At 43.1% G+C, this 19,775-nt stretch overlaps 1 protein-coding gene across 5 annotated transcripts in view; it reads right to left on the reverse strand.

Moving 5' to 3' along the window:
• Nucleotides 1-19,775, reverse strand: part of CAPN3 (calpain 3) — a 109,067-nt gene that overhangs the window by 22,088 nt on the left and 67,204 nt on the right. For 4 of the 5 annotated variants that reach the window (XM_044271221.1, XM_044271219.1, XM_044271224.1 and 1 more), the window contains 4 exons: nucleotides 10,528-10,641; nucleotides 3,977-4,051; nucleotides 3,118-3,175; nucleotides 156-220 (listed from right to left, as the gene is read on the reverse strand). In XM_044271221.1, coding sequence (XP_044127156.1) covers nucleotides 156-220; nucleotides 3,118-3,175; nucleotides 3,977-4,051; nucleotides 10,528-10,641 — 312 coding nt within the window. The remainder of the gene's footprint in view (nucleotides 1-155; nucleotides 221-3,117; nucleotides 3,176-3,976; nucleotides 4,052-10,527; nucleotides 10,642-19,775) is intronic. The other variant, XM_044271223.1, reaches the window with a different exon arrangement.

Here is a 19,775-nt window from a genome sequence, read left to right on the forward strand (position 1 = left end):
CACCTTGTTTCTGTCACAATTCAACGCAGTGTAGAATTCAAGAGCATCCCAAGTTACAACAGTAGATCTCCAATTCTCTGAAGCTGCCTATCCCTGATGTGCGGTATACCACAGTATGTGACTGCTTCGATGGCAGCTTTAAAAACGAAGGATACATCCATTAGAGCGATCATGCTGCGACAAGATTCCAGAGTGAACCCTTCAGTCTTCAGGCTCTTGTCTGCAGGAAAACACATTTAGTGTGAGCATTATAGGTACATTATAGGTACACTGGGGAAGATCTCTAATCCTATAGAGGGCATAAACTTATAGACATGCACCAAATTTATCACAGGGGTTCAGGCTGCATGATAACTTTGTTGCGTGGTTAGATTATTTTCTACAACTCTGTACCAATTATTGGTTTGCTTAGTTTAAGACAGAATTTTTTGTCTGAATTTTAGTGCATTGTTATAGTGTTAAATATTACTCCACACTTCCTTCCTAGTGAAGCCCCACACCTCACTAACAGTAAGCCATGCCCCTACTTTGGGATACATGAGGATTATTTCTCTAAACCAGGGGTACTCAATACTTTTTGTAGGGCCTCATACACATGAAGCATCTGCGCGGCTGCTGCAGACGGATCCAGACCCATTCAACTTGAATGGGTCTGCGATCCGTCCACTTGAGGAGGCACAGATAGAAACCCCACGGAAGCACTCTGTAATGCTTCCGTATCTCTGTTACGCACCGCTCCTTCCAGATTGCGGATCCATTCAAGTGAATGGGCCCGCATTTGTGATACGGTGTGCACTCGGCCGGTGCCCATATATTGCGGACCCACTATTTGCGTCATTGAAGGGGTTGTCTCACTTTAGCAAATGGTATTTATCATGTAGACAAAGGCACTTACTAATGTATTCTGTTCGTCCATATTGCCTTCTTTGCTGGCTGGATTCATTTTTCCATCACTTTATACACCTCTTGTTTCCATGGTTACCACCCTGAAATCCAGCAGCTGTGGCCATGATTGCACACCATAGAAACATGTGCTGGATTATGCGAACTCCCATGGTCCCTGTCGCCAGGGAGGGCTGGGCTTTTTCCTATATTGTGCAAGCACGACCACCACTGCTGGACTGCAGGGTGGTCATAACCATGGAAATGAGCAATGTGTAATGTGATGGAAAAATGAATCTAGCCAGCAAAGGAAGCAATATGGATAATCACAATACATTAGTAAGTGCCTTGTATTAACTTTTTCTACACAGTAAATGCCATTTACTGAAGTGAGACAACCCCTTTGAAGTGCTGGAAGCATAATCTTCCCCAGGCTGGTGATAGTAGAAGTCATAGTAATGCAGTGTGTCACTGCAAATGAGTTTTCCGTGCGTTTCCTGAATTTATGCCACAAAAGGGTTAGAAATGTGCCTTGTCATTTACTTTTTAGCAGTTTATCAGTGAACTGTTAACAGCCCTTAGTAACCAGTTGCTAGGTGTGGCTGTATACCTCTCCCCATAGGAAGGAGGAGTTAAGTTACATCAGAAGCATTCAGTGTACCATCCATAAGGAGAAAGAAAACATTGAAAAGCATTCCAGCGTTTAGAGGAGGTGCATGTAGAAGCTCTGTGGAGATAAACTGCTTAAATAGAATTAAAAAAAAAGTAAACCAAAAAAATACAAAGATCTTTATTGAATGAATATCAGTGAAATACATAAACTTAAAAAAGCTCCACACAATAAATGGAAGCGATTACCATGCCAAGCAAATTACATAAGAATATTGCTCAAAGCCCTCCTAAATAGTACATCACATATCCAAAGCGGAGATTTCCGCTAGTCACATCAAAACTAGTAAGAAACCTCATGTAATACAAAGTGCAACTAATAAGGCATAATACCAGGATAAAGGATGCCGACCACCACTAGTGTCCAATTCCTGATGCATTTCACTGTTGCTTCGTCCAGAGAGTGTGAAGTGGGACACTACTGTTGGCTGGCGTTCTTTATCTTGGTATTATGCCTTAGTAGCTGCACTTTGGAGAATTCCGCTAATCGCATCAAGCTAGGAGAAAACCCTCATATAATACACTTTGGATATGTGTTGTACTATTTAGGAGAGCTTTGAGAAAGTTTTATATGTAATTTGCTTGGCATGCTAATCAGGAGGTGAGCGCTGTTACAGTAATAGTCCACAAGGTGTCCCTGTTGTTTTATCTTCCGTTGTTTATGTGGAGCTTTTTTTAAATATTATATATTTTAATGGTATTCATTCAATAAAGATCTTTGTAATTGTTTTTTTTTATAATTTATTGGTTTACATGGCTTTTTGGATTCTGTTTCATGCATGTAGCCCATACGCTCATACAAGCAATGATTTCTCTTCATACAGCTGATCAGTGGGGAAACCGGCAGTTGGGCCTCCACTGATCTAATATTGACCTATCCTAAGGATAGGTCATCAATATAGGAAAACGGAGAACCCCTTTAAGCTTTTATTAGGGAAGTTGGAGTCTCATACCAGGGATAAAGCTCAGAGGGAGCAAACTCTGGCCTCTATTCCCTCTTTTGTTAAGGTAGCAGATTTTTTAGCTGATGCATCCATGGATGCAGTTACATTCACTGCTGCAGCTCTGTCTAATGCAGCTTGGAGAGCTTTTTGGCTTAGGTCATGGAAGGGAGATCAAGGCTCAAAATCCAGATTATGTTCTATTCCGTGTGAAGGTTCTTAACTTTTTGGTTCTTCCTTAAATTATATTCTTAAGAAAGTATCAGATAGGAAGAAGGGGTTCCTGACGCCTCAGAAATGTTCTCATTTTCATAAATCTCAGAGGTTCTTTATGCGACAGAGAGACAAAGAGGGAAGCGATAAGGATACATTTCCCAAAAGATGTTGGGGTTTTGTCTTTAAGTCCTCCTAGGGGAATAAATCTAGAGATAGCAATGACGCCAAAGGTCCAGTGCAGGGGGAGAAGGGGCAGGTGAGCTAGCTCGGTTTTTTCAAGAAGCACAAGAATATTCAGCTTTGCGGCAAATAAAATTTTTCCTAAACTTCGGATTCGAATTCTGCTTCAGATGCTTCGATTCACTCAACACTAATTCCAACTGAATGCAATAAAAAAAAATTCACTTACGTTTGTTTAAAACTCTATTCAGAACAGATCGTAGTTCATCGGCACTAATTTCCATATCCTAGAAGAGAAGCAAATCGCAAAGTGAGTGCTCTCTCTTTACTAGCTCTAAAGAGGTGTTCCCAACTATGTTATTTTTTATAGTGTAAAGATGCTGTAAAAAAAAAAAAAAAATTCCTACTTGCCTCACTGATTGCCCATCCATCTGTCAACAAAGGACCCACAAAGCATTGGATCTTGAGCAGAGTATGACTTTTTTAGTTTAACAGCATTCTGACTGATGGGTTGTTCTATTGTTGGTGCATATGGACATCAAAGATGATTTGTTTCTATGTCTCACCTGCAGGCTAGCTTGTCTACCACTGCCCCCGACCTCCTCTAGGCTGTCTGAGATCACAGCCGGCTAAAGAGGGGAGGGGTATTTTAACCCTTAATATCTCAGGCTATGTAGCAGCTAGAGACTTGAACTGGACTGACAACAATCTATGCTTTTAACCAAGACTGAGATTGCAGTGCCAGCTGAGCTACATCGAGAGATACAGCCTTTAGAAACATGGTCAGGAATGAGAGATGCAGGCTTATATAATAATGTAATGTATTCATATGATACATAATTTTTCAGGATTAGAAAAAAAAATAAGGATCTGCTTCTTTTCCAGAAAAAAGAACATATTTGTCCATGGGCTGTGTCAAAGTGGTACAGTTTCTGACAAAAAGCAGATCCTTTTTTTTTATTCTGAGCAATCCCATTACTTATTATAGCCACACTTTATTCTTATAACCCATTTATATAAAAAAATATATAATTATCTAATAAATCTGTGGATTTTCTGCTTTCCTCCATATAAGTGATAATACTCACATCCCCTGCAATCTGTTGAAATATGTTCCTGAATTGCTTCTCCTCTTCACTCTCTTTATCAGTGTTGCTAGGGGCCTACACGAAACATAAAAGAACAGTTCAGTGACCATTGCAAGACTAATTTCTGCAGGATACTATAAGCTCCATCCTCCATTCACACTGCAAGTACAGAAAGACTGTAATGGGTGATACAATAAATTCCACATGATAACCACATTCACTCCTTATAGAAGCAACTTTGCAAATGTTGATTAGATGAAAGGTTCCCATTTCCCTGTAAATGAGACATTTTGATGTTTTGCAGTTATTAATACATATTAAAGGGGTTGTCCAGGATAAGAAAAAGATGGTTGCTTTCCTCCAAAAACAGCATCACACCTGTCCACAGGTTGTATGTGGTATTGCAGCTCAGTTCCATTCACTTTAACTGAGCTGATCAGGGGTGATGCTGTTTCTGGAAGAAAGCCGCCATGTTTTTCTAATCCTGGACAACCCTTTTAAGGGTGGGTTCACACTAGCATTATGGAGTCCGTTATGGCTTTCCGTTATAACGGAACATAATGGAATCCATAGGATGGAATGCAAAACGGAAGCCTTTAAGAGGCATTCCGTTTTGCTCCGTCCTAATAGAAGTCTATGGGAAAACATAACGGATCCGTCTCGGTCCCGTTATGCAAGACAGAAAACAAAGTCCACAGGACTTTGTTTTCCGTCTTGCATAACGGGAACCAGACAAATCCGTTTTGATTCCCATAGACTTCTATTAGGACAGAGAGCAAACGGAATGCCTTTTAAAGGCGTCCGTTTTGTATTCCGTCATAATGCAAGTCTATGGGCAGCAAAATGGATCCGCCCTTCCGTCTTATGGATTCCGTTATGTTCCGTTATAACCCTGTTATAACAGAAATCCATAACGGACTTCATAACTCTAGTGTGAACCCACCCTAACTCATTGGGCATGACAATACTGGGATTTAAAGTGGTTGAATAGAAAATAGGATTACACCCCCCCCCCCTTCCCCAGAAACACAAGCACTTCTATCTATGGGCTATGTCTGGTATGGTAGCTCATCCCCTGTTAAAGAGGAACGGTCGGTATTTCTGCCATGTGGGGATTAGTAAATACTTGTATTCCCAATGAAACTTCCGTTTTTGGAACATCTTTTTTTTTTTTTTTTTTTTAAGAACCCTGCATTCTGCCGTTCCAGTGTTATTCTTCCTAAAAATTTATGAATAAATTGAAAAGCATGTGTTACCAGCAAGGGGTGGGGGGGGGGGGCTGCACATTCTGACCCTGTCACTCAATGCTTACTGTGCCAGAATGTGTATGGACACACGGCGTTGACAAGGGCAATGATTGCCCAGTTGTCAATTTAGTCATACATTTCTCATGAGAGAATTAGATGAGGAATGGCACATTGCAGAGTTTTTTTTTTTTTTTTTTTTATAAAAAAAACCTAACTCTAAAATTGGTATTTTATAAGGAACGCAGACATGTCAGGTCCTCTTTAAAATCCTAGGCCAGAGCTACATGACCAGGCACAGCTCTTGGAGAAAAGTAGCTCTGTTTCCAGAAGTGGTGGGTGGTACAGTGGATGCTTTTTTCTCTGTTCTTGGAAAGTCCTTCAATTGAATCAGTTTGTCCTTTCTAGGTTACACGATGTAGGAGACTTTTTGTAGTGCTACCGATAGATTTTAAAAGAGGTTTTCTGGGATTTATCCATAAGATTCCTTTCCAAGGGTTGATTTTTGGGAACAAATGTTCCTATGAACGCTTGGTCCTGATAAGAATAAACACTTGTTCATTGAGTAAAAGTATAATTGATGCAGTACACTAAATCATAGTTTCTGGCCAGCAGTCTACCTGTGTAAACAGCGATCTGCTGCCCAGGAGATGATTGCTGCATGTAAATGCAGCTCTCACACTCTCTGATGGTTTGTTCCCAATAAATTTCTGCTCAGTTGGCCTGTTTAATGGGGCCGTGAGGATAGGCCACTAATATCAGATTGATAAGGGCTCAATTCCCAGCACCCCCACCAGTCAGCTGATTGAAGGGGTCGTGGCGACAAGTGCTATGTTCCCTTCATTGTTTACCAGGCCCAAGCCATATATTTGGTAGCAGCTGTTCAGGCTTTGGAATTTATTCACTTGGGACTGAGCTGCAGTACTAGGCACTACTACAAAAGCTATGGAGTTTTTGACTGGGGCGGTTGGTTCTACCGATGCAGCCCCTCCATTCAACTATTTGGTTGGGGTGCCAGAAGTCGAAGCCCCACCAATAGGATACTGATATCCTAAGAAAAGAACATGAACTTCAGGAAAAACCCTTTAATAGTTTAGATGGCAATAGCCCTTCAACTGGAGAGCTAATGGACCAATAATGGTTTACATTACCCTATATGTCTATGGTAACAAAGGATTGATCTCACAAATTAAATATTGAGATGAGTATTCAAACACCAGATCATATATTGCAATCATCTGACAACACTTGCGTGTGTCCCATCTGTAATCATTTTGCCTAGAAGCTTCCATGCATCAGTTATATAAACCTTTTCAAACACGTTTTCCTGCAGGAACGTATAGTCATATTTCTGTATGAAGTTTCTAAAATATTCTTTGAAATGTAGATGAAATTTAGTGCAACTTTGTACATTCTCAGTGGCTAAATGGGGTGAATCCCATGATACTACACAATGGAATTGGCATTTCAGTAACTCCCTAACATTTCCTAAAGGGGTTGGGAAATTGATGGCATATCCTGTCTCCAGAACAGTGAACTCCAAAAGTGAACAGAGAATATCTGTGCATGGGTGGCCACCCTCCATTCACCTTCATGGGAGTTTCGGCAGAGTTGGCCTTGCTTGCGTGGTGTGCTCTTCAGTGGCGTACATAGAGAAGTAAGGGCCCAATAGCAAGGATCAAACCAGGCCCCACACACACAGGACAGAAGAATTTCTTCCTAAATCCTTTCAATGACCCTTGGCCCATTTTTCCACTGCCTCATTTGCTAAAAGATGTTCCTTTAGATGGTAGAGTCCTGACCAAGTTTTCACCTCCAGTAGAAGAGGAGATAATCCCAACTAAGACTGGGCCCCTTCTTGCTCTGGGCCCCATAGCAGTCGCATGGTCTGCCGCTATGGTAGTTATGCCCCTGGTGCTCTCCATTCATCGCTATGGAGCTGTTTCTGGAGATCCCATAGCGATGGACGGACTTCGGTGGCCCCGTTTTTTAAGATAGGATTGGATCCCACCTATCTGACATTGATGGCATATCCTAGCGATTTCCCAGAAAGAACACTTATCCACAGGATGGGGACATGCTTCTGATTTCTGGGGTGCAACTGCTGGGATCCATCAGTCTCGTAGAAATTTATGGAAAAGCGGTCTTACCTCTTCTTTCACATGGGGACCTCAGTTGCCGCAGTCAATTAGGGGCAGAACAAAGGATGGGAGTGGTAGTGGCTCTGGCTGCAACAGTTATTCACACAAATCACAGGGGCAAATTTTCTCCGATAGCAATGTATGGATTATAAGCTCTGATGGGGGTTGTATTACTCCTTCCTTGTATTCTTCTAAAGTCTCTCTCTGGAAAATCTAAGGCTGACAATAAGGGTCTTTCAAAACGTGTCTGTCATTTCCAGTTTGAGGGTTACAGGGTTAAGATCTACCTGGCCAGGACCAGGTCAAAGTGTGGAAGGGTGTCTTAGCAATGATCCTTTCACTGTAATAAAGTCTTTATCAGACTTAAATAGCAAATACTTTACTGACCGACTCCAATACTCGACCTTGCAACTTCTGGACCTTGTAGTTCTCCCCTTTCTCTCTGGAGGACTGTAGCGTAGAGATGGCTTTCTTAATTCAAATATGTCAGAGATAGTGATTCTTTGGGACTTAGAACTAGTCTTCTGAGGAGTGAGCACATGTAGCTCCTCTCTCTTCCTCGACTCACCAACTAAAACTAGGGGTAGACCTAGGTCCAAATCCTAGCCCTCTACACAGGCAGAGTCAGGACTGTGTCCATACAAATCTATGCGGGTTGCAATACATCAGAACATTAAACAACAAAAACTATTTTGCAAGCACCCTATTCTGGAGTACTGCACAGTTATCTTGATTTCTGAGGCTTCTAACTGTTGCCCCCCAACCCCAGTGATTAGACACTTATCCCCTATTCCATGTATAGGGAAAATGCTTTTATTGGAAAATCCTTTTAAGCTTGCCAGCTCCTTGATCTCCGGCGATCAGCTGTTATTGGTAGTCTCCTCAGCCATACCTTCCCTGTATGGCCAGAAAATTGTAGTATTGCACGTAGGCCATTCAAATAAATGTACTTAACGGATAGGCCAGATCCACCAGACAAGGAGCCGCTCTTAGTGACTCTCTAAATAAAAATGACCCCCCCCCCCACTTAACAAAAAACAAAAAAAGTACTACTTATTCTAGTGAATGGATCTGTGCTTCAATACCAGGTAAAATCAATGGCTTCTGGAAAAAAACAACCCCTTCAAGGGTGCTTTTTTTAGTGGCATTTTTTTTTTACTTTTGCATTTTTTTTTTCACTTTTGTTGCAACTGCATTTTTTTTATACATTTTATGCTGCAAAAATACCAGCTCCATATGTTATCGGAAGGTTTATACAGGAAATATGAAAAGCAGGACACAACATTTTTTTGCTACTGGAATTTTTGTTAAAGGGGTCTTCCTGGAAAAGATTATGACGACCTATCCTCGGGTCTGAGTCCCGGAAACAAGACCGATCAGCTGTTTCGGGATGCGCCGTTCTCACCGGAGCTCTGGTGAGCGATGCAGGCTCACGGCAGCTTTCCAAGGACAGCGCCGTACAATGTATAGCGACTTGAATAGGGCTGAGCTGCACCTAGGTCATGTGACCGATGTACGGTGACGTCACTGGCCTAGGAAGAGGCCGCAGCACTCAAAGCCTTTTCTAACACCTGATCGACGGGGTCCTGGGTATTGGGTATTTTTTCCTGGATAACCCTTTAATTGGGTGACTTTTTTTTTTGGGCACATTTTCAAAAATGTGTCTTGCTTTGGTTCTAGCCATTCTTTAAAGTGTTTTGCTGACACCTTTTCTATAGGTGGAAAATACCATGAAGAAAACTCTAGTGGTAAGACAACTCTGGGGGTTATTTATTATGACCCCCTATACCGGTTCTGTGGCAGAAATACTGTAACTTGAAATCCAGGCTAACAGACTGGCGGAGTATTGGCGGTGCAGGGAATATCAAAAACCAGTGTAACAACATAATAGGGAACATAATAACATGCAGTTATATGAAAGAATAATTGAGATTGTAAGAACAAAATTATTTTGTTCTTACAGACATGTCAGGAGTGGTGACAGGTCCTCTTTCAACAGGTTGTCTGCAAATACCAAACTTTTAACCGATGCCCAGAGCCTGCATCCGCTATTGAAAGATTCATACTTGTCTACTCCCCACTGCTCTGGTCCTGCACAGGCAGGCTGTGGGCATTGGTTAAAAGTTAAGTATTCCCAGACAACCCCTTTAAGCATAGTGACTGTGGACCCACCAAGGCTAACTATGCATCCAGATCTGCTAGTCTATAACACAGATAAAGCTAGTATTTTGCCGTTTCAGGGAAGTAACTTTATACTCTTTTTATGCTATGCACCAGTGATCCTAGAGGCATAGTTATGCCATGGGGAGAAAGAAATTATTGTGAAATGAACCCCTTGAAAAAGTGAAATTAACCCCTTGTTTTGGGGCTTTATAATGAAAGAGAGGACATATGCAAAACTCTTCTGTTGTCAGAAGGGAACTTTCATCAATCTCTGATTGGAGAAGTTGAGGGTCTTTTAATCCCAGCGCACCCTAATCTAACTGGGTATTCTGTAATGACAGATAAATAAATGCCATATGAGATGTACATGACCACCCGAGGTGCCACTAGAACAGGCCTAGAAAAGAAGGTACCTTAGATGTTAAATAGTTAAAGGTGTGATCTGATTATATCAAGTTATCCTGTATCTACGGGATAGGTGATAACTTTTAGATTGGTGGAGGGGGGGGGGGGTCCTACCGCGGAGACCTCCATCGATCACGAGAATGGGGACCCCAAACCCCATGAAACCCTGTGAAATGAACGGAGCAGGTGGTCACACCTGCGCGTGGCCACTATATGGGATTTCGGAAGATTGCCTTGTACAGCACTCTGCTATCTCCAGAATTTCCATAGAAATGAATTGAGCGGCCACACGCGTGCCCAACCTGCCGCTCTGTTTATTTCAGGGGGGCTCCACTGTGTTTGGGGCCCTCATCCTCATGATCGATGGAGGTCCCCCACCGATCTAATAGTTATCCTCCATCCCATGGATACGGAATAACTTGATATAACCAGAATACCCTTTCAAACTAGTGAGTGACGCACCATGTATGCCTCCCCTCACTTCCCCCTCCAAAATAGTGCCCCCCCCCATGCTCTAAACAAGAATATGAAGCAGTAAACCCTTGGATTACAGTCTTGCCCAGCAATGGCACATCAGAAGGATAGAAGGCACAATGACCTTATCTTTTTTCTCTTTTTGCACTGCTGCCTTTTTTTTCTTCTCTTCATCAGACCCTTCGTCCACACTCAACTCCTTATTGCTGTTTGCTCTGTCCGATACAAAGATGATTGGCTGAAAGGGGGAGGAGGAGAGGAGCGAGAGGGAAAGAGAGGGACTGGTTACAAAATGGAATAGTGTAATATGCCTGCTTCTAACCATTCTGTATTAGGGTTCAATGAATGCTTTATAGCATATTGTGAATATTATAGAAGACGTGTTATGAATCAACGTGATCGTAAAAGATTCAAAAGGGTGGTCCATGTTGGAATAATAATTAGGTCATCTTAGGACACCCTATATATAATGTAGACGCCTTCATTAGCTACTTCTGTGAAGAAGTCCGGGTTCGGGTACCAAACATGCCGATTTTTCTCACGCGCCTGCAAAATGCATTAAAATGCTTTGCACTCGCGCAGAAAAATCGTGCATTTTCCCGCGACGCACCCGCATCCTATCCGGCCCTCACACGCGACGCCCGTGTGAAAGAGGCCTTATTGTAGATGTTCATTATTTCTGAATACTGCCTAACTGGCTTAATTTTAGACTTCCTGGTCCCGGAGCCTCCACTTACACATTAATTCTGCACGCGGGACAGAGCCTCCCTTCTCTCTGTGTTGGTGATGCGTATGGAGGGGGCTGTCTGGTTCAGCTTATTTTCTAAACCAGACATTCTCTATCAGCCATGACGGAGAGGTGTGCTGGCTTAAAGGGGTTGTCCGACCCCTAAAATGCTCCCCCATATGCCCGATCCCCTCATGCACAATGTACTTACCCGGCTCCCCGGCACCCGTGTCGCTCCTGGTCCCCGCACTGCCGCCGCTTCTCCCCATGCACAGATGAAAACATTCGGTTTGGGGGTAGGGAGGCAGCCTATGGCAGGCGTGGACGAGCCTCCCTAGCATCGCTATTGGCTGCGCCCCCCATCGGACACTGGATGTTTTCATTCGTGTATGGGGAGAAGCAGTGTCGGCCGTACTGGGACCAGGAGCGACGCAGGTTCCAGAGAGCCAGGTAAGTACATTGTGCGTGAGGGGTCTGGGCATATAGAGGGGCATTTCAACCACTTTAACAAATGAACTGAGCTAGACAGCCAACCCCTTCCTTATACATCACTGACACATACAGACAGAGGGAGCTCCCTGCCAGTCAGAACAAATGTGGAAGTGGAGAATCTTGAACTGGAAGCAGAGGGCTTTAACATCAAGCCAACGGGACAGTATTAAGAATTTAAGTACATTAGTAAGTTTTACGGCTTTAAAACTCCTAGAGAACATTAAAAAGAAAGGTGATTCCAAATGGAATTTCTCAAATAATTGGAAGTGCCTGTCATTTCTTACTACATAGCTTTAAATATTCAGAAGGGACCACCATTCTGAATATTTAATCTGCATAAAATATTGTGGGTGCTGTTCTAATCCTCAAGCGGGTGTTTAGGCTGCAGCTACCCCAATACATTTTGGAGCGCTTTTAATAAATTTACAGCTGGAGTTCAAAGCAGTAATTTAAATTGTATGTAATCTTGCCCCTGCAGCTGCCATTAAAAAGTTAAAATCAATCAGAAGTGCTACAAAAAGTCTAGGTATAGACCCAGCCTTAAACGTCATGGGCTGGGGAGAGCAGACAAAAAAATAAATAAATATATATATATAGAACAAAAATATAAACTTTGGGTTTTGCTCCTATTTTGCATGAGCTGAACTCAAAAGATGTGAAACATTTTCTACATAAACAAAAGACCCATTACTTTCAAATATTGTTCACAAATCTGTCTAAATCTGTGTTAGTGAGCACTTCTCCTGTGACGAGATAATCCTCGTGTGGCATATCAAAGGTGCTGATTAGACAGCATGAATATTGCACAGCTGTGCCTTAGGCCTCTTTCACACTTGCGTTGTCCGGATCCGGCGTGTACTCCACTTGCCGGAATTACACGCCAGATCCGGAAAAACGCAAGTGAACTGAAAGCATTTGAAGACGGATCCGTCTTCAAAATGCGTTCAGTGTTACTATGGCAGCCAGGACGCTATTAAAGTCCTGGTTGCCATAGTAGTAGTGGGGAGTGGGGGAGCGGTATACTTACCGTCCGTGCGGCTCCCGGGGTGCTCCAGAATGACGTCAGAGCGCCGTCATCCATGCGATCACGTGATCCATGTGCGTGGGGCGCCCTGACGTCACTCTGGAGCGCCCCGGGAGCCGCACGGATGGTAAGTATGCTGCTCCCCCTCTCCCCACTACACTTTACCATGACAAACAGGACTTTAGCGTCCCGGCAGCCATGGTAACCATTCAGAAAAAGCTAAACGTCGGATCCGGCAATGCGCCGAAACGACGTTTAGCTTAAGGCCGGATCCGGATCAATGCCTTTCAACGGGCATTCATTCCGGATCCGGCCTTGCCGCAAGTGTTCAGGATTTTTGGCCGGAGCAAAAAGCGCAGCATGCTGCGGTATTTTCTCCGGCCAAAAAACGTTCCGGTCCGGAACTGAAGACATCCTAAAGCATCCTGAACGGATTTCACTCCATTCAGAATGCATTAGGATAATCCTGATCAGGATTCTTCCGGCATAGAGCCCCGACGACAGAACTCTATGCCGGAAGAAAAGAACGCAGGTGTGAAAGAGCCCTTAGACTGCCCACAATAAACGTCCACTATGAAATGTGCACAGTTTTGCCTTACTGGGGGAGGGGGGGGGGGGGGCAGAAAACCAGTCAGTATCTGGTGTGGCCACCATTTGCCTCATGCAGTACAACAAATCTCCGTCGCGTAGAGTTGATCAGGTTGTTGATTGTGGCCTGTGGAATGTTGGTCCACTCCTCTTCAGTAGCTGTGCGAAGTTGCAGAATATTGTCAGGAACTGGAACACGCTGTCGTATACGCCGATCCAGAGCATCCCAAACATGCTCAATGGGTGACATGTCCGGTGAGTATGCTGGCCATGCAAGAACTGGGATGTTTTCAGCTTCCAGGAATTGTGTACAGATCCTTGCAATATGGGGCTGTGCATTATCATGCTGCAACATGAGGTGATGGTCGTGGATGAATGGCACAACAATGGGCCTCAGGATCTCATCACGGTATCTTTGTGCATTCAAAATGCTATAAATAAAATGCACCTGTGTTCGTTGTTCATAACATACGCCTGCCAATACCATAACCCCACCGCCACCACGGGCCACTCGATCCACAATGTTGACGTCAGCAAACCGCTCACCCACACGACGCCACAAGCACTGTCTGCCATCTGCCCTGAACAGTGAAAACCTGGACTCATCCGTGAACAGAACACCTCTCCAACGTGCCAGACGCCATCCATTTTGAGCATTTGCCCACTCAAGTCGATTAAGATGACAAACTGCAGTCAGGTCCAGACACCGATGAGGACGATGAGCATGCAGATGAACTTCCCTGAGATGGTTTCTGACAGTTTGTGCAGAAATTCTTTGATTATGCAAACCGATTGTTGCTGCAGCTGTCCGGGTGGCTGGTCTCAGACGATAATGGAGATGAACATGCCGAATGTGGATTTCCAGGGCTGGTGTAGCTACACGTGGTCTGCGGTTGTAAGGCTGGTTCTATGTACTGCCAAATTCTCTGAAACGCTTTTGGAGATGGCTTATGGTTGTTAAGAAGCCGGGGAAGTCATCTCCCCCCGTGGTCGGATGGTGCGGCTTCGAAAAACATGGGTGCCCCAGCAGCTACTGCGCATATTTAGATATAGCTGTGCCTTGCTGGGGGGAGGTTTCCTGACTTCCCCAGTACCAACTTTGACCAACCGCCACTTCTGACTCTGTGCATTCTGCCTTGGATTTTGCCTGACTACTCCGGAATTGTGCTTGAGTACCTCGTTCCCAGTTGCTACCTGCCAGTGGGTTTCCCTCCTCGCGGTTTTCCTTAAGCTCGCCTATCAGAGCTTGACAATAGTATAGAAATGAACATTCATTGCATGGGCAACAGCTCTAGTAGACATTCCTGCAGTCAGCATGCCGACTGCACGCTCCCTCAAACGTTGCGGTATCTGTGGCATTGCATGATCAAACTGCACATTTCAGAGTGGTCTTTTATTGTGGGCAGTCTAAGGCACACCTGTGCAATATTCATGCTGCCTAATCAGCACCTTGATATGCCACACCTGTTAGGTGGGATGGATTATCTCGGCAAAGGAGAAGTGCTCACTAACACAGATTTAGATCTTTGAGTTCAGCTCAGGCAAAATGGGAGCAAAACCGAAAGTGTTGCGTTTATATTTATGTTCAGTATATGTATATATATATATATACACACATAAAAAGTAGGGCAGCACTCCTTTGTCAACTGTGAAGTGGGTGCCAGCGGTAACCCCTCGATTCTGGGTGGTAGACAAGTTGCAAAAATCCACGGCACTCCTTTCTAAGCAAGAAATCCATGGCACTCTTCTGTAGACGGTGAAAAAAAGGTGTATTTATTCACACATATTCATGCAAATAAATACGCCTTTATTTTTCACCATCTACAGAGGAGTGCAGTGGATTTCTTGCTTATTCATGCACCAGGGATCAAGGGTTAAACGTTGATTGAAACCCGGATTGTTTCACACAAGGAGTGCTGCCCTATTTTCGAAACATATATATATACATATACAGTACAGACCAAAAGTTTGGACACACCTCATTCAAAGAGTTTTCTTTATTTTCATGACTATGAAAATTGTAGATTCACACTGAAGGCATCAAATCTATGAATTAACACATGTGGAATTATATACATAACAAAAAAGTGTGAAACAACTGAAAATATGTCATATTCTAGTTTCTTTAAAGTAGCCACCTTTTGCCTTGATTACTGCTTTGCACACTCTTGGCATTCTCTTGATGAGCTTCAAGAGGTAGTCACCTGAAATGGTTTTCACGTCACAGGTGTGCCCGGTCAGGTTTAATAAGTGGGATTTCTTGCCTTATAAATGGGGTTGGGACCATCAGTTGCGTTGTGGAGAAGTCAGGTGGATACACAGCTGATAGTCCTACTGAATAGACTGTTAGAATTTGTATTATGGCAAGAAAAAAGCAGCTAAGTAAAGAAAAACGAGTGGCCATCATTACTTTAAGAAATGAAGGTCAGTCAGTCAGAAATATTGGGAAAACTTTGAAAGTGTCCCCAAGTGCAGTCACAAAAACCATCAAGCGCTACAAAGAAACTGGCTCACATGCGGACCGCCCCAGGAAAGGAAGACCAAGAGTCACCTCTGCTGCGGAGGATAAGTTCATCCGAGTCACCAGCCTCAGAAATCGCAGGTTAACAGCAGCTCAGATTAGAGACCAGGTCAATGCCACACAGAGTTCTAGCAGCAGACACATCTCTAGAACAACTGTTAGGCTACATGCACACGTTCAGGATTCATGTGCGGAGAATCCGCACTGAAATCCGCAGGTGTTCACAGGCAAATCCGTGCGGTCAATCCGCATTAATTGGTGCATCGTGTGCATTGAGATATTCAAATTCTCATAGAATACAATGTACAAGACCTACGGTGCGGATTTTCCGCACGCAAATCCGCGCGTAAAATCTGCACGCAATCCTGATAGTGTGCAGGGGGCCTTAAGAGGAGACTGTGTGAATCAGGCCTTCATGGTAGAATATCTGCTAGGAAACCACTGCTAAGGACAGGCAACAAGCAGAAGAGACTTGTTTGGGCTAAAGAACACAAGAAATGGACATTAGACCAGTGGAAATCTGTGCTTTGGTCTGATGAGTCCAAATTTGAGATCTTTGGTTCCAACCACCGTGTCTTTGTGCGACGCAGAAACGGTGAACGCATGGACTCTACGTGCCTGGTTCCCACCATGAAGCATGGAGGAGGAGGTGTGATGGTGTGGGGGTGCTTTGCTGGTGACACTGTTGGGGATTTATTCAAAATTGAAGGCATACTGAACCAGCATGGCTACCACAGCATCTTGCAGCGGCATGCTATTCCATCCGGTTTGTGTTTAGTTGGACCATCATTTATTTTTCAACAGGACAATGACCCCAAACACACCTCCAGGCTGTGTAAGGGCTATATGACCATGAAGGAGAGTGATGGGGTGCTGCGCCAGATGACCTGGCCTCCACAGTCACCGGACCTGAACCCAATCGAGATGGTTTGGGGTGAGCTGGACCGCAGAGTGAAGGCAAAAGGGCCAACAAGTGCTAAGCATCTCTGGGAACTCCTTCAAGACTGTTGGAAGACCATTTCAGGTGACTACTTCTTGAAGCTCATCAAGAGAATGCCGAGAGTGTGCAAAGCAGTAATCAAAGCAAAAGGTGGCTACTTTGAAGAACCTAGAATATGACATTTTCAGTTGTTTCACACTTTTTTGTTATGTATATAATTCCACATGTGTTAATTCATAGTTTTGATGCCTTTAGTGTGAATCTACAATTTTCATAGTCATGAAAATAAAGAAAACTCTTTGAATGAGAAGGTGTGTCCAAACTTTTGGTCTGTACTGTATATTTTTTTTATTTTTTTATCAGCAGTAGTGTGAATATGAAGTTTTATTCTGCTAGGCACTGCTCCTGGTGAAGCTTCACTGTCAATTGCTCTTGGCATTGTTCTACTTCACAGACCCTCTCCTCTGCTCTGAGTGACAGCTGTAGCATCCAGCCACTACAGGAGACCACTACAGCTGTCACTCAGAGCAGAGGGGAGGGGCTGTGAAGTAGCACAATGAGGAGAGCACTTCACAGTGAAGCTCCACCTCCTGGCCACAGGCAGAATACAACTTTATGTTCACACTACTCCTGAAAACTTCCACAAAAAGTATGTTTTCTCTGCTCTCCCCAACCCCTGCCTAGCGTTCTCAAATGTTGTGCACTGTCAAAACCGCTGACTGACCCCTTTTACATGGAAGGCTCACACATGGCATATTGCAGAAATTTCTGTAACTATTCCATACATGTGAATAGGGATTGTAAAAAACTCCATGCACATGCTGCAGAACAATCCCATTTAAATGTACAGAATGGAAGGTTATTTGCAGAAATGTTTGCAACAGATTTGCTGCGTGTGATCATACTACTGTTTTCTTCTCCTATCAAAAGCTAAAGTGATTTGCTGCTAGATTCCTTTTTAGCAGAGAACAATGCATTCAGGGTATTAGATACATGAAAGCCGTTATGTCTCATGACTGACAGATTCCAAACTGACTTTAGATGTGAATGGAGAAGAAAACCTGATACAACTAAAAAACAATTGGGTCCATGGTGCCTCTGTGAGGCACCGTATTTACGGATAGAAGCAATACTACTAGGAAAGAAGGCCTGCATAATATGGCATCCAGTGGATCATGATATTATTATTATTATTATTATTTATTTATATTATTTTTTATAATAAGGTACTGTATATTCCCAATGAAAGACATTTCTATGGAACTATACAGAAAGGACTGTAAAAAGATTGGCTGAATATTTATCATCATTGATCATATTATAAATAAGATCAAAATAATATAAAAGAACACATGAGCCAGGTATTTTCATGGATGCAACTGAACAACCCACATGCAAAAAACTAACAGCACTCAAAGCAGAAGCATTATATGGACAGTACTGATTAGAAATGTATAGACACACCATTGCTGGGCAAGATTTCATGCACTTACTAAATGAGATGAACAAACAGTATAAAATGTAGTACAGTATAAAATAAAAGTATGTCATAGAAATGATGGAGCAATATCTAAAAGTGGCATATAATTGCCTGCCTTGGTTTTCTCAACCAGATAATTCATTTAAAGGGCTTGTGCCACTAATATAAATGTATCCCGCCCAACAGATACCACTGCTATATCACTTTCCTCTAATACCACCATTTATCAAAACTGCCTTATTCTAAAGATATCACCCCACCATTCCACCCTAAGGCCAATCTGTTTTGAAATTCAGTTGCTGTAGATTGCTTCCTGCATTGGAGCCCTGTAATGTAGGACGCACAAGTATCATTTAAGGCACCATGCAGACGAGCGTGTCCGGATTAGGTCCGGATGCGTCCCGGTGCATTGCGGCAAAACCGCGCGAGTAGGAACGCAATTGCAGACAGTTTTGACTGCGATTGCGTTCCGATGTTCAGTTTTTATCGCGTGGGTGCAATGTGGTTTGCACGCGCGTGATAAAAAACTGACTGTGGTACCCAGACCCGAACTTCTTCACAGAAGTTCAGGTTTGGGTTAGTGGTAGTGTAGATTGTATTATTTCCCCTTATAATATGGTTATAAGGGAAAATAATAGCATTCTGAATGCAGAATGCATAGTACAATAGCGCTGGAGGGGTTAAAAAAAATTAAAAATAATTTAACTCACCTTAATCCACTTGTTCGCGCAGCCCGGCATCTCTTCTGTCTTGTTCTGTGAGGAATAGGACCTTTGATGACGTCACTACGCTCATCACATGGTCCATCACATGCTCCATCACTATGGTGATGGATCATTTGCTGGACCATGTGATGAATGCAGTGACGTCATCAAAAGTCCTATTCCTCACAGAACAAGACAGAAGAGATGCCGGGCTGCGCGAACAAGTGGATTAAGGCGAGTTAAATTATTTTTAATTTTTTTTAACCCCTCCAGCGCTATTGTACTATGCATTCTGTATTCAGAATGCTATTTTCCCTTATAACCATGTTATAAGGGAAAATAATAATGATCGGGTCTCCATCCCGATCGTTACCTAGCAACCGTGCGTGAAAATCGCACCGCACTTGCTTGCAGATGCTTGCGATTTTCACGCAACCCCATTCATTTCTATGGGGCCTGCGTTACGTGAAAAATGCACAATATAGAGCAAGTGATGCGTGAAAATCACCGCTCATGTGCACAGCCCCATAGAAATGAATGGGTCTGGATTCAGTGCGGGTGCAATGCGTTCACCTCACGCATTGTACCCGCGCGGAAAACTCGCTCGTGTGAAAGGGGCCTAAGAACAAGGGAGGTGATTCAAGCCTAGGGGATAAGAGAACATTTTTCAAATGAGGTGCATTTGAAAAAAAATATTCCAAGAAGGGATGGGAGATAGAGTAACTGATTAAAATAAACTTCAGAATTTAAGTTTAACTTTAAATTTAAACTTTTATATGTCTCATATACCTTTATAAACGGACACATGTCAAACAATATAAATAATTGAGCTCCAAAATATATATATATATATTATATGTGATATATATGATACACAGATAACGTGGGCAGTCTTC

This window comes from Bufo gargarizans, chromosome 11, assembly GCF_014858855.1.
Source record: "Bufo gargarizans isolate SCDJY-AF-19 chromosome 11, ASM1485885v1, whole genome shotgun sequence".
Lineage (NCBI taxonomy): Eukaryota > Metazoa > Chordata > Amphibia > Anura > Bufonidae > Bufo > Bufo gargarizans.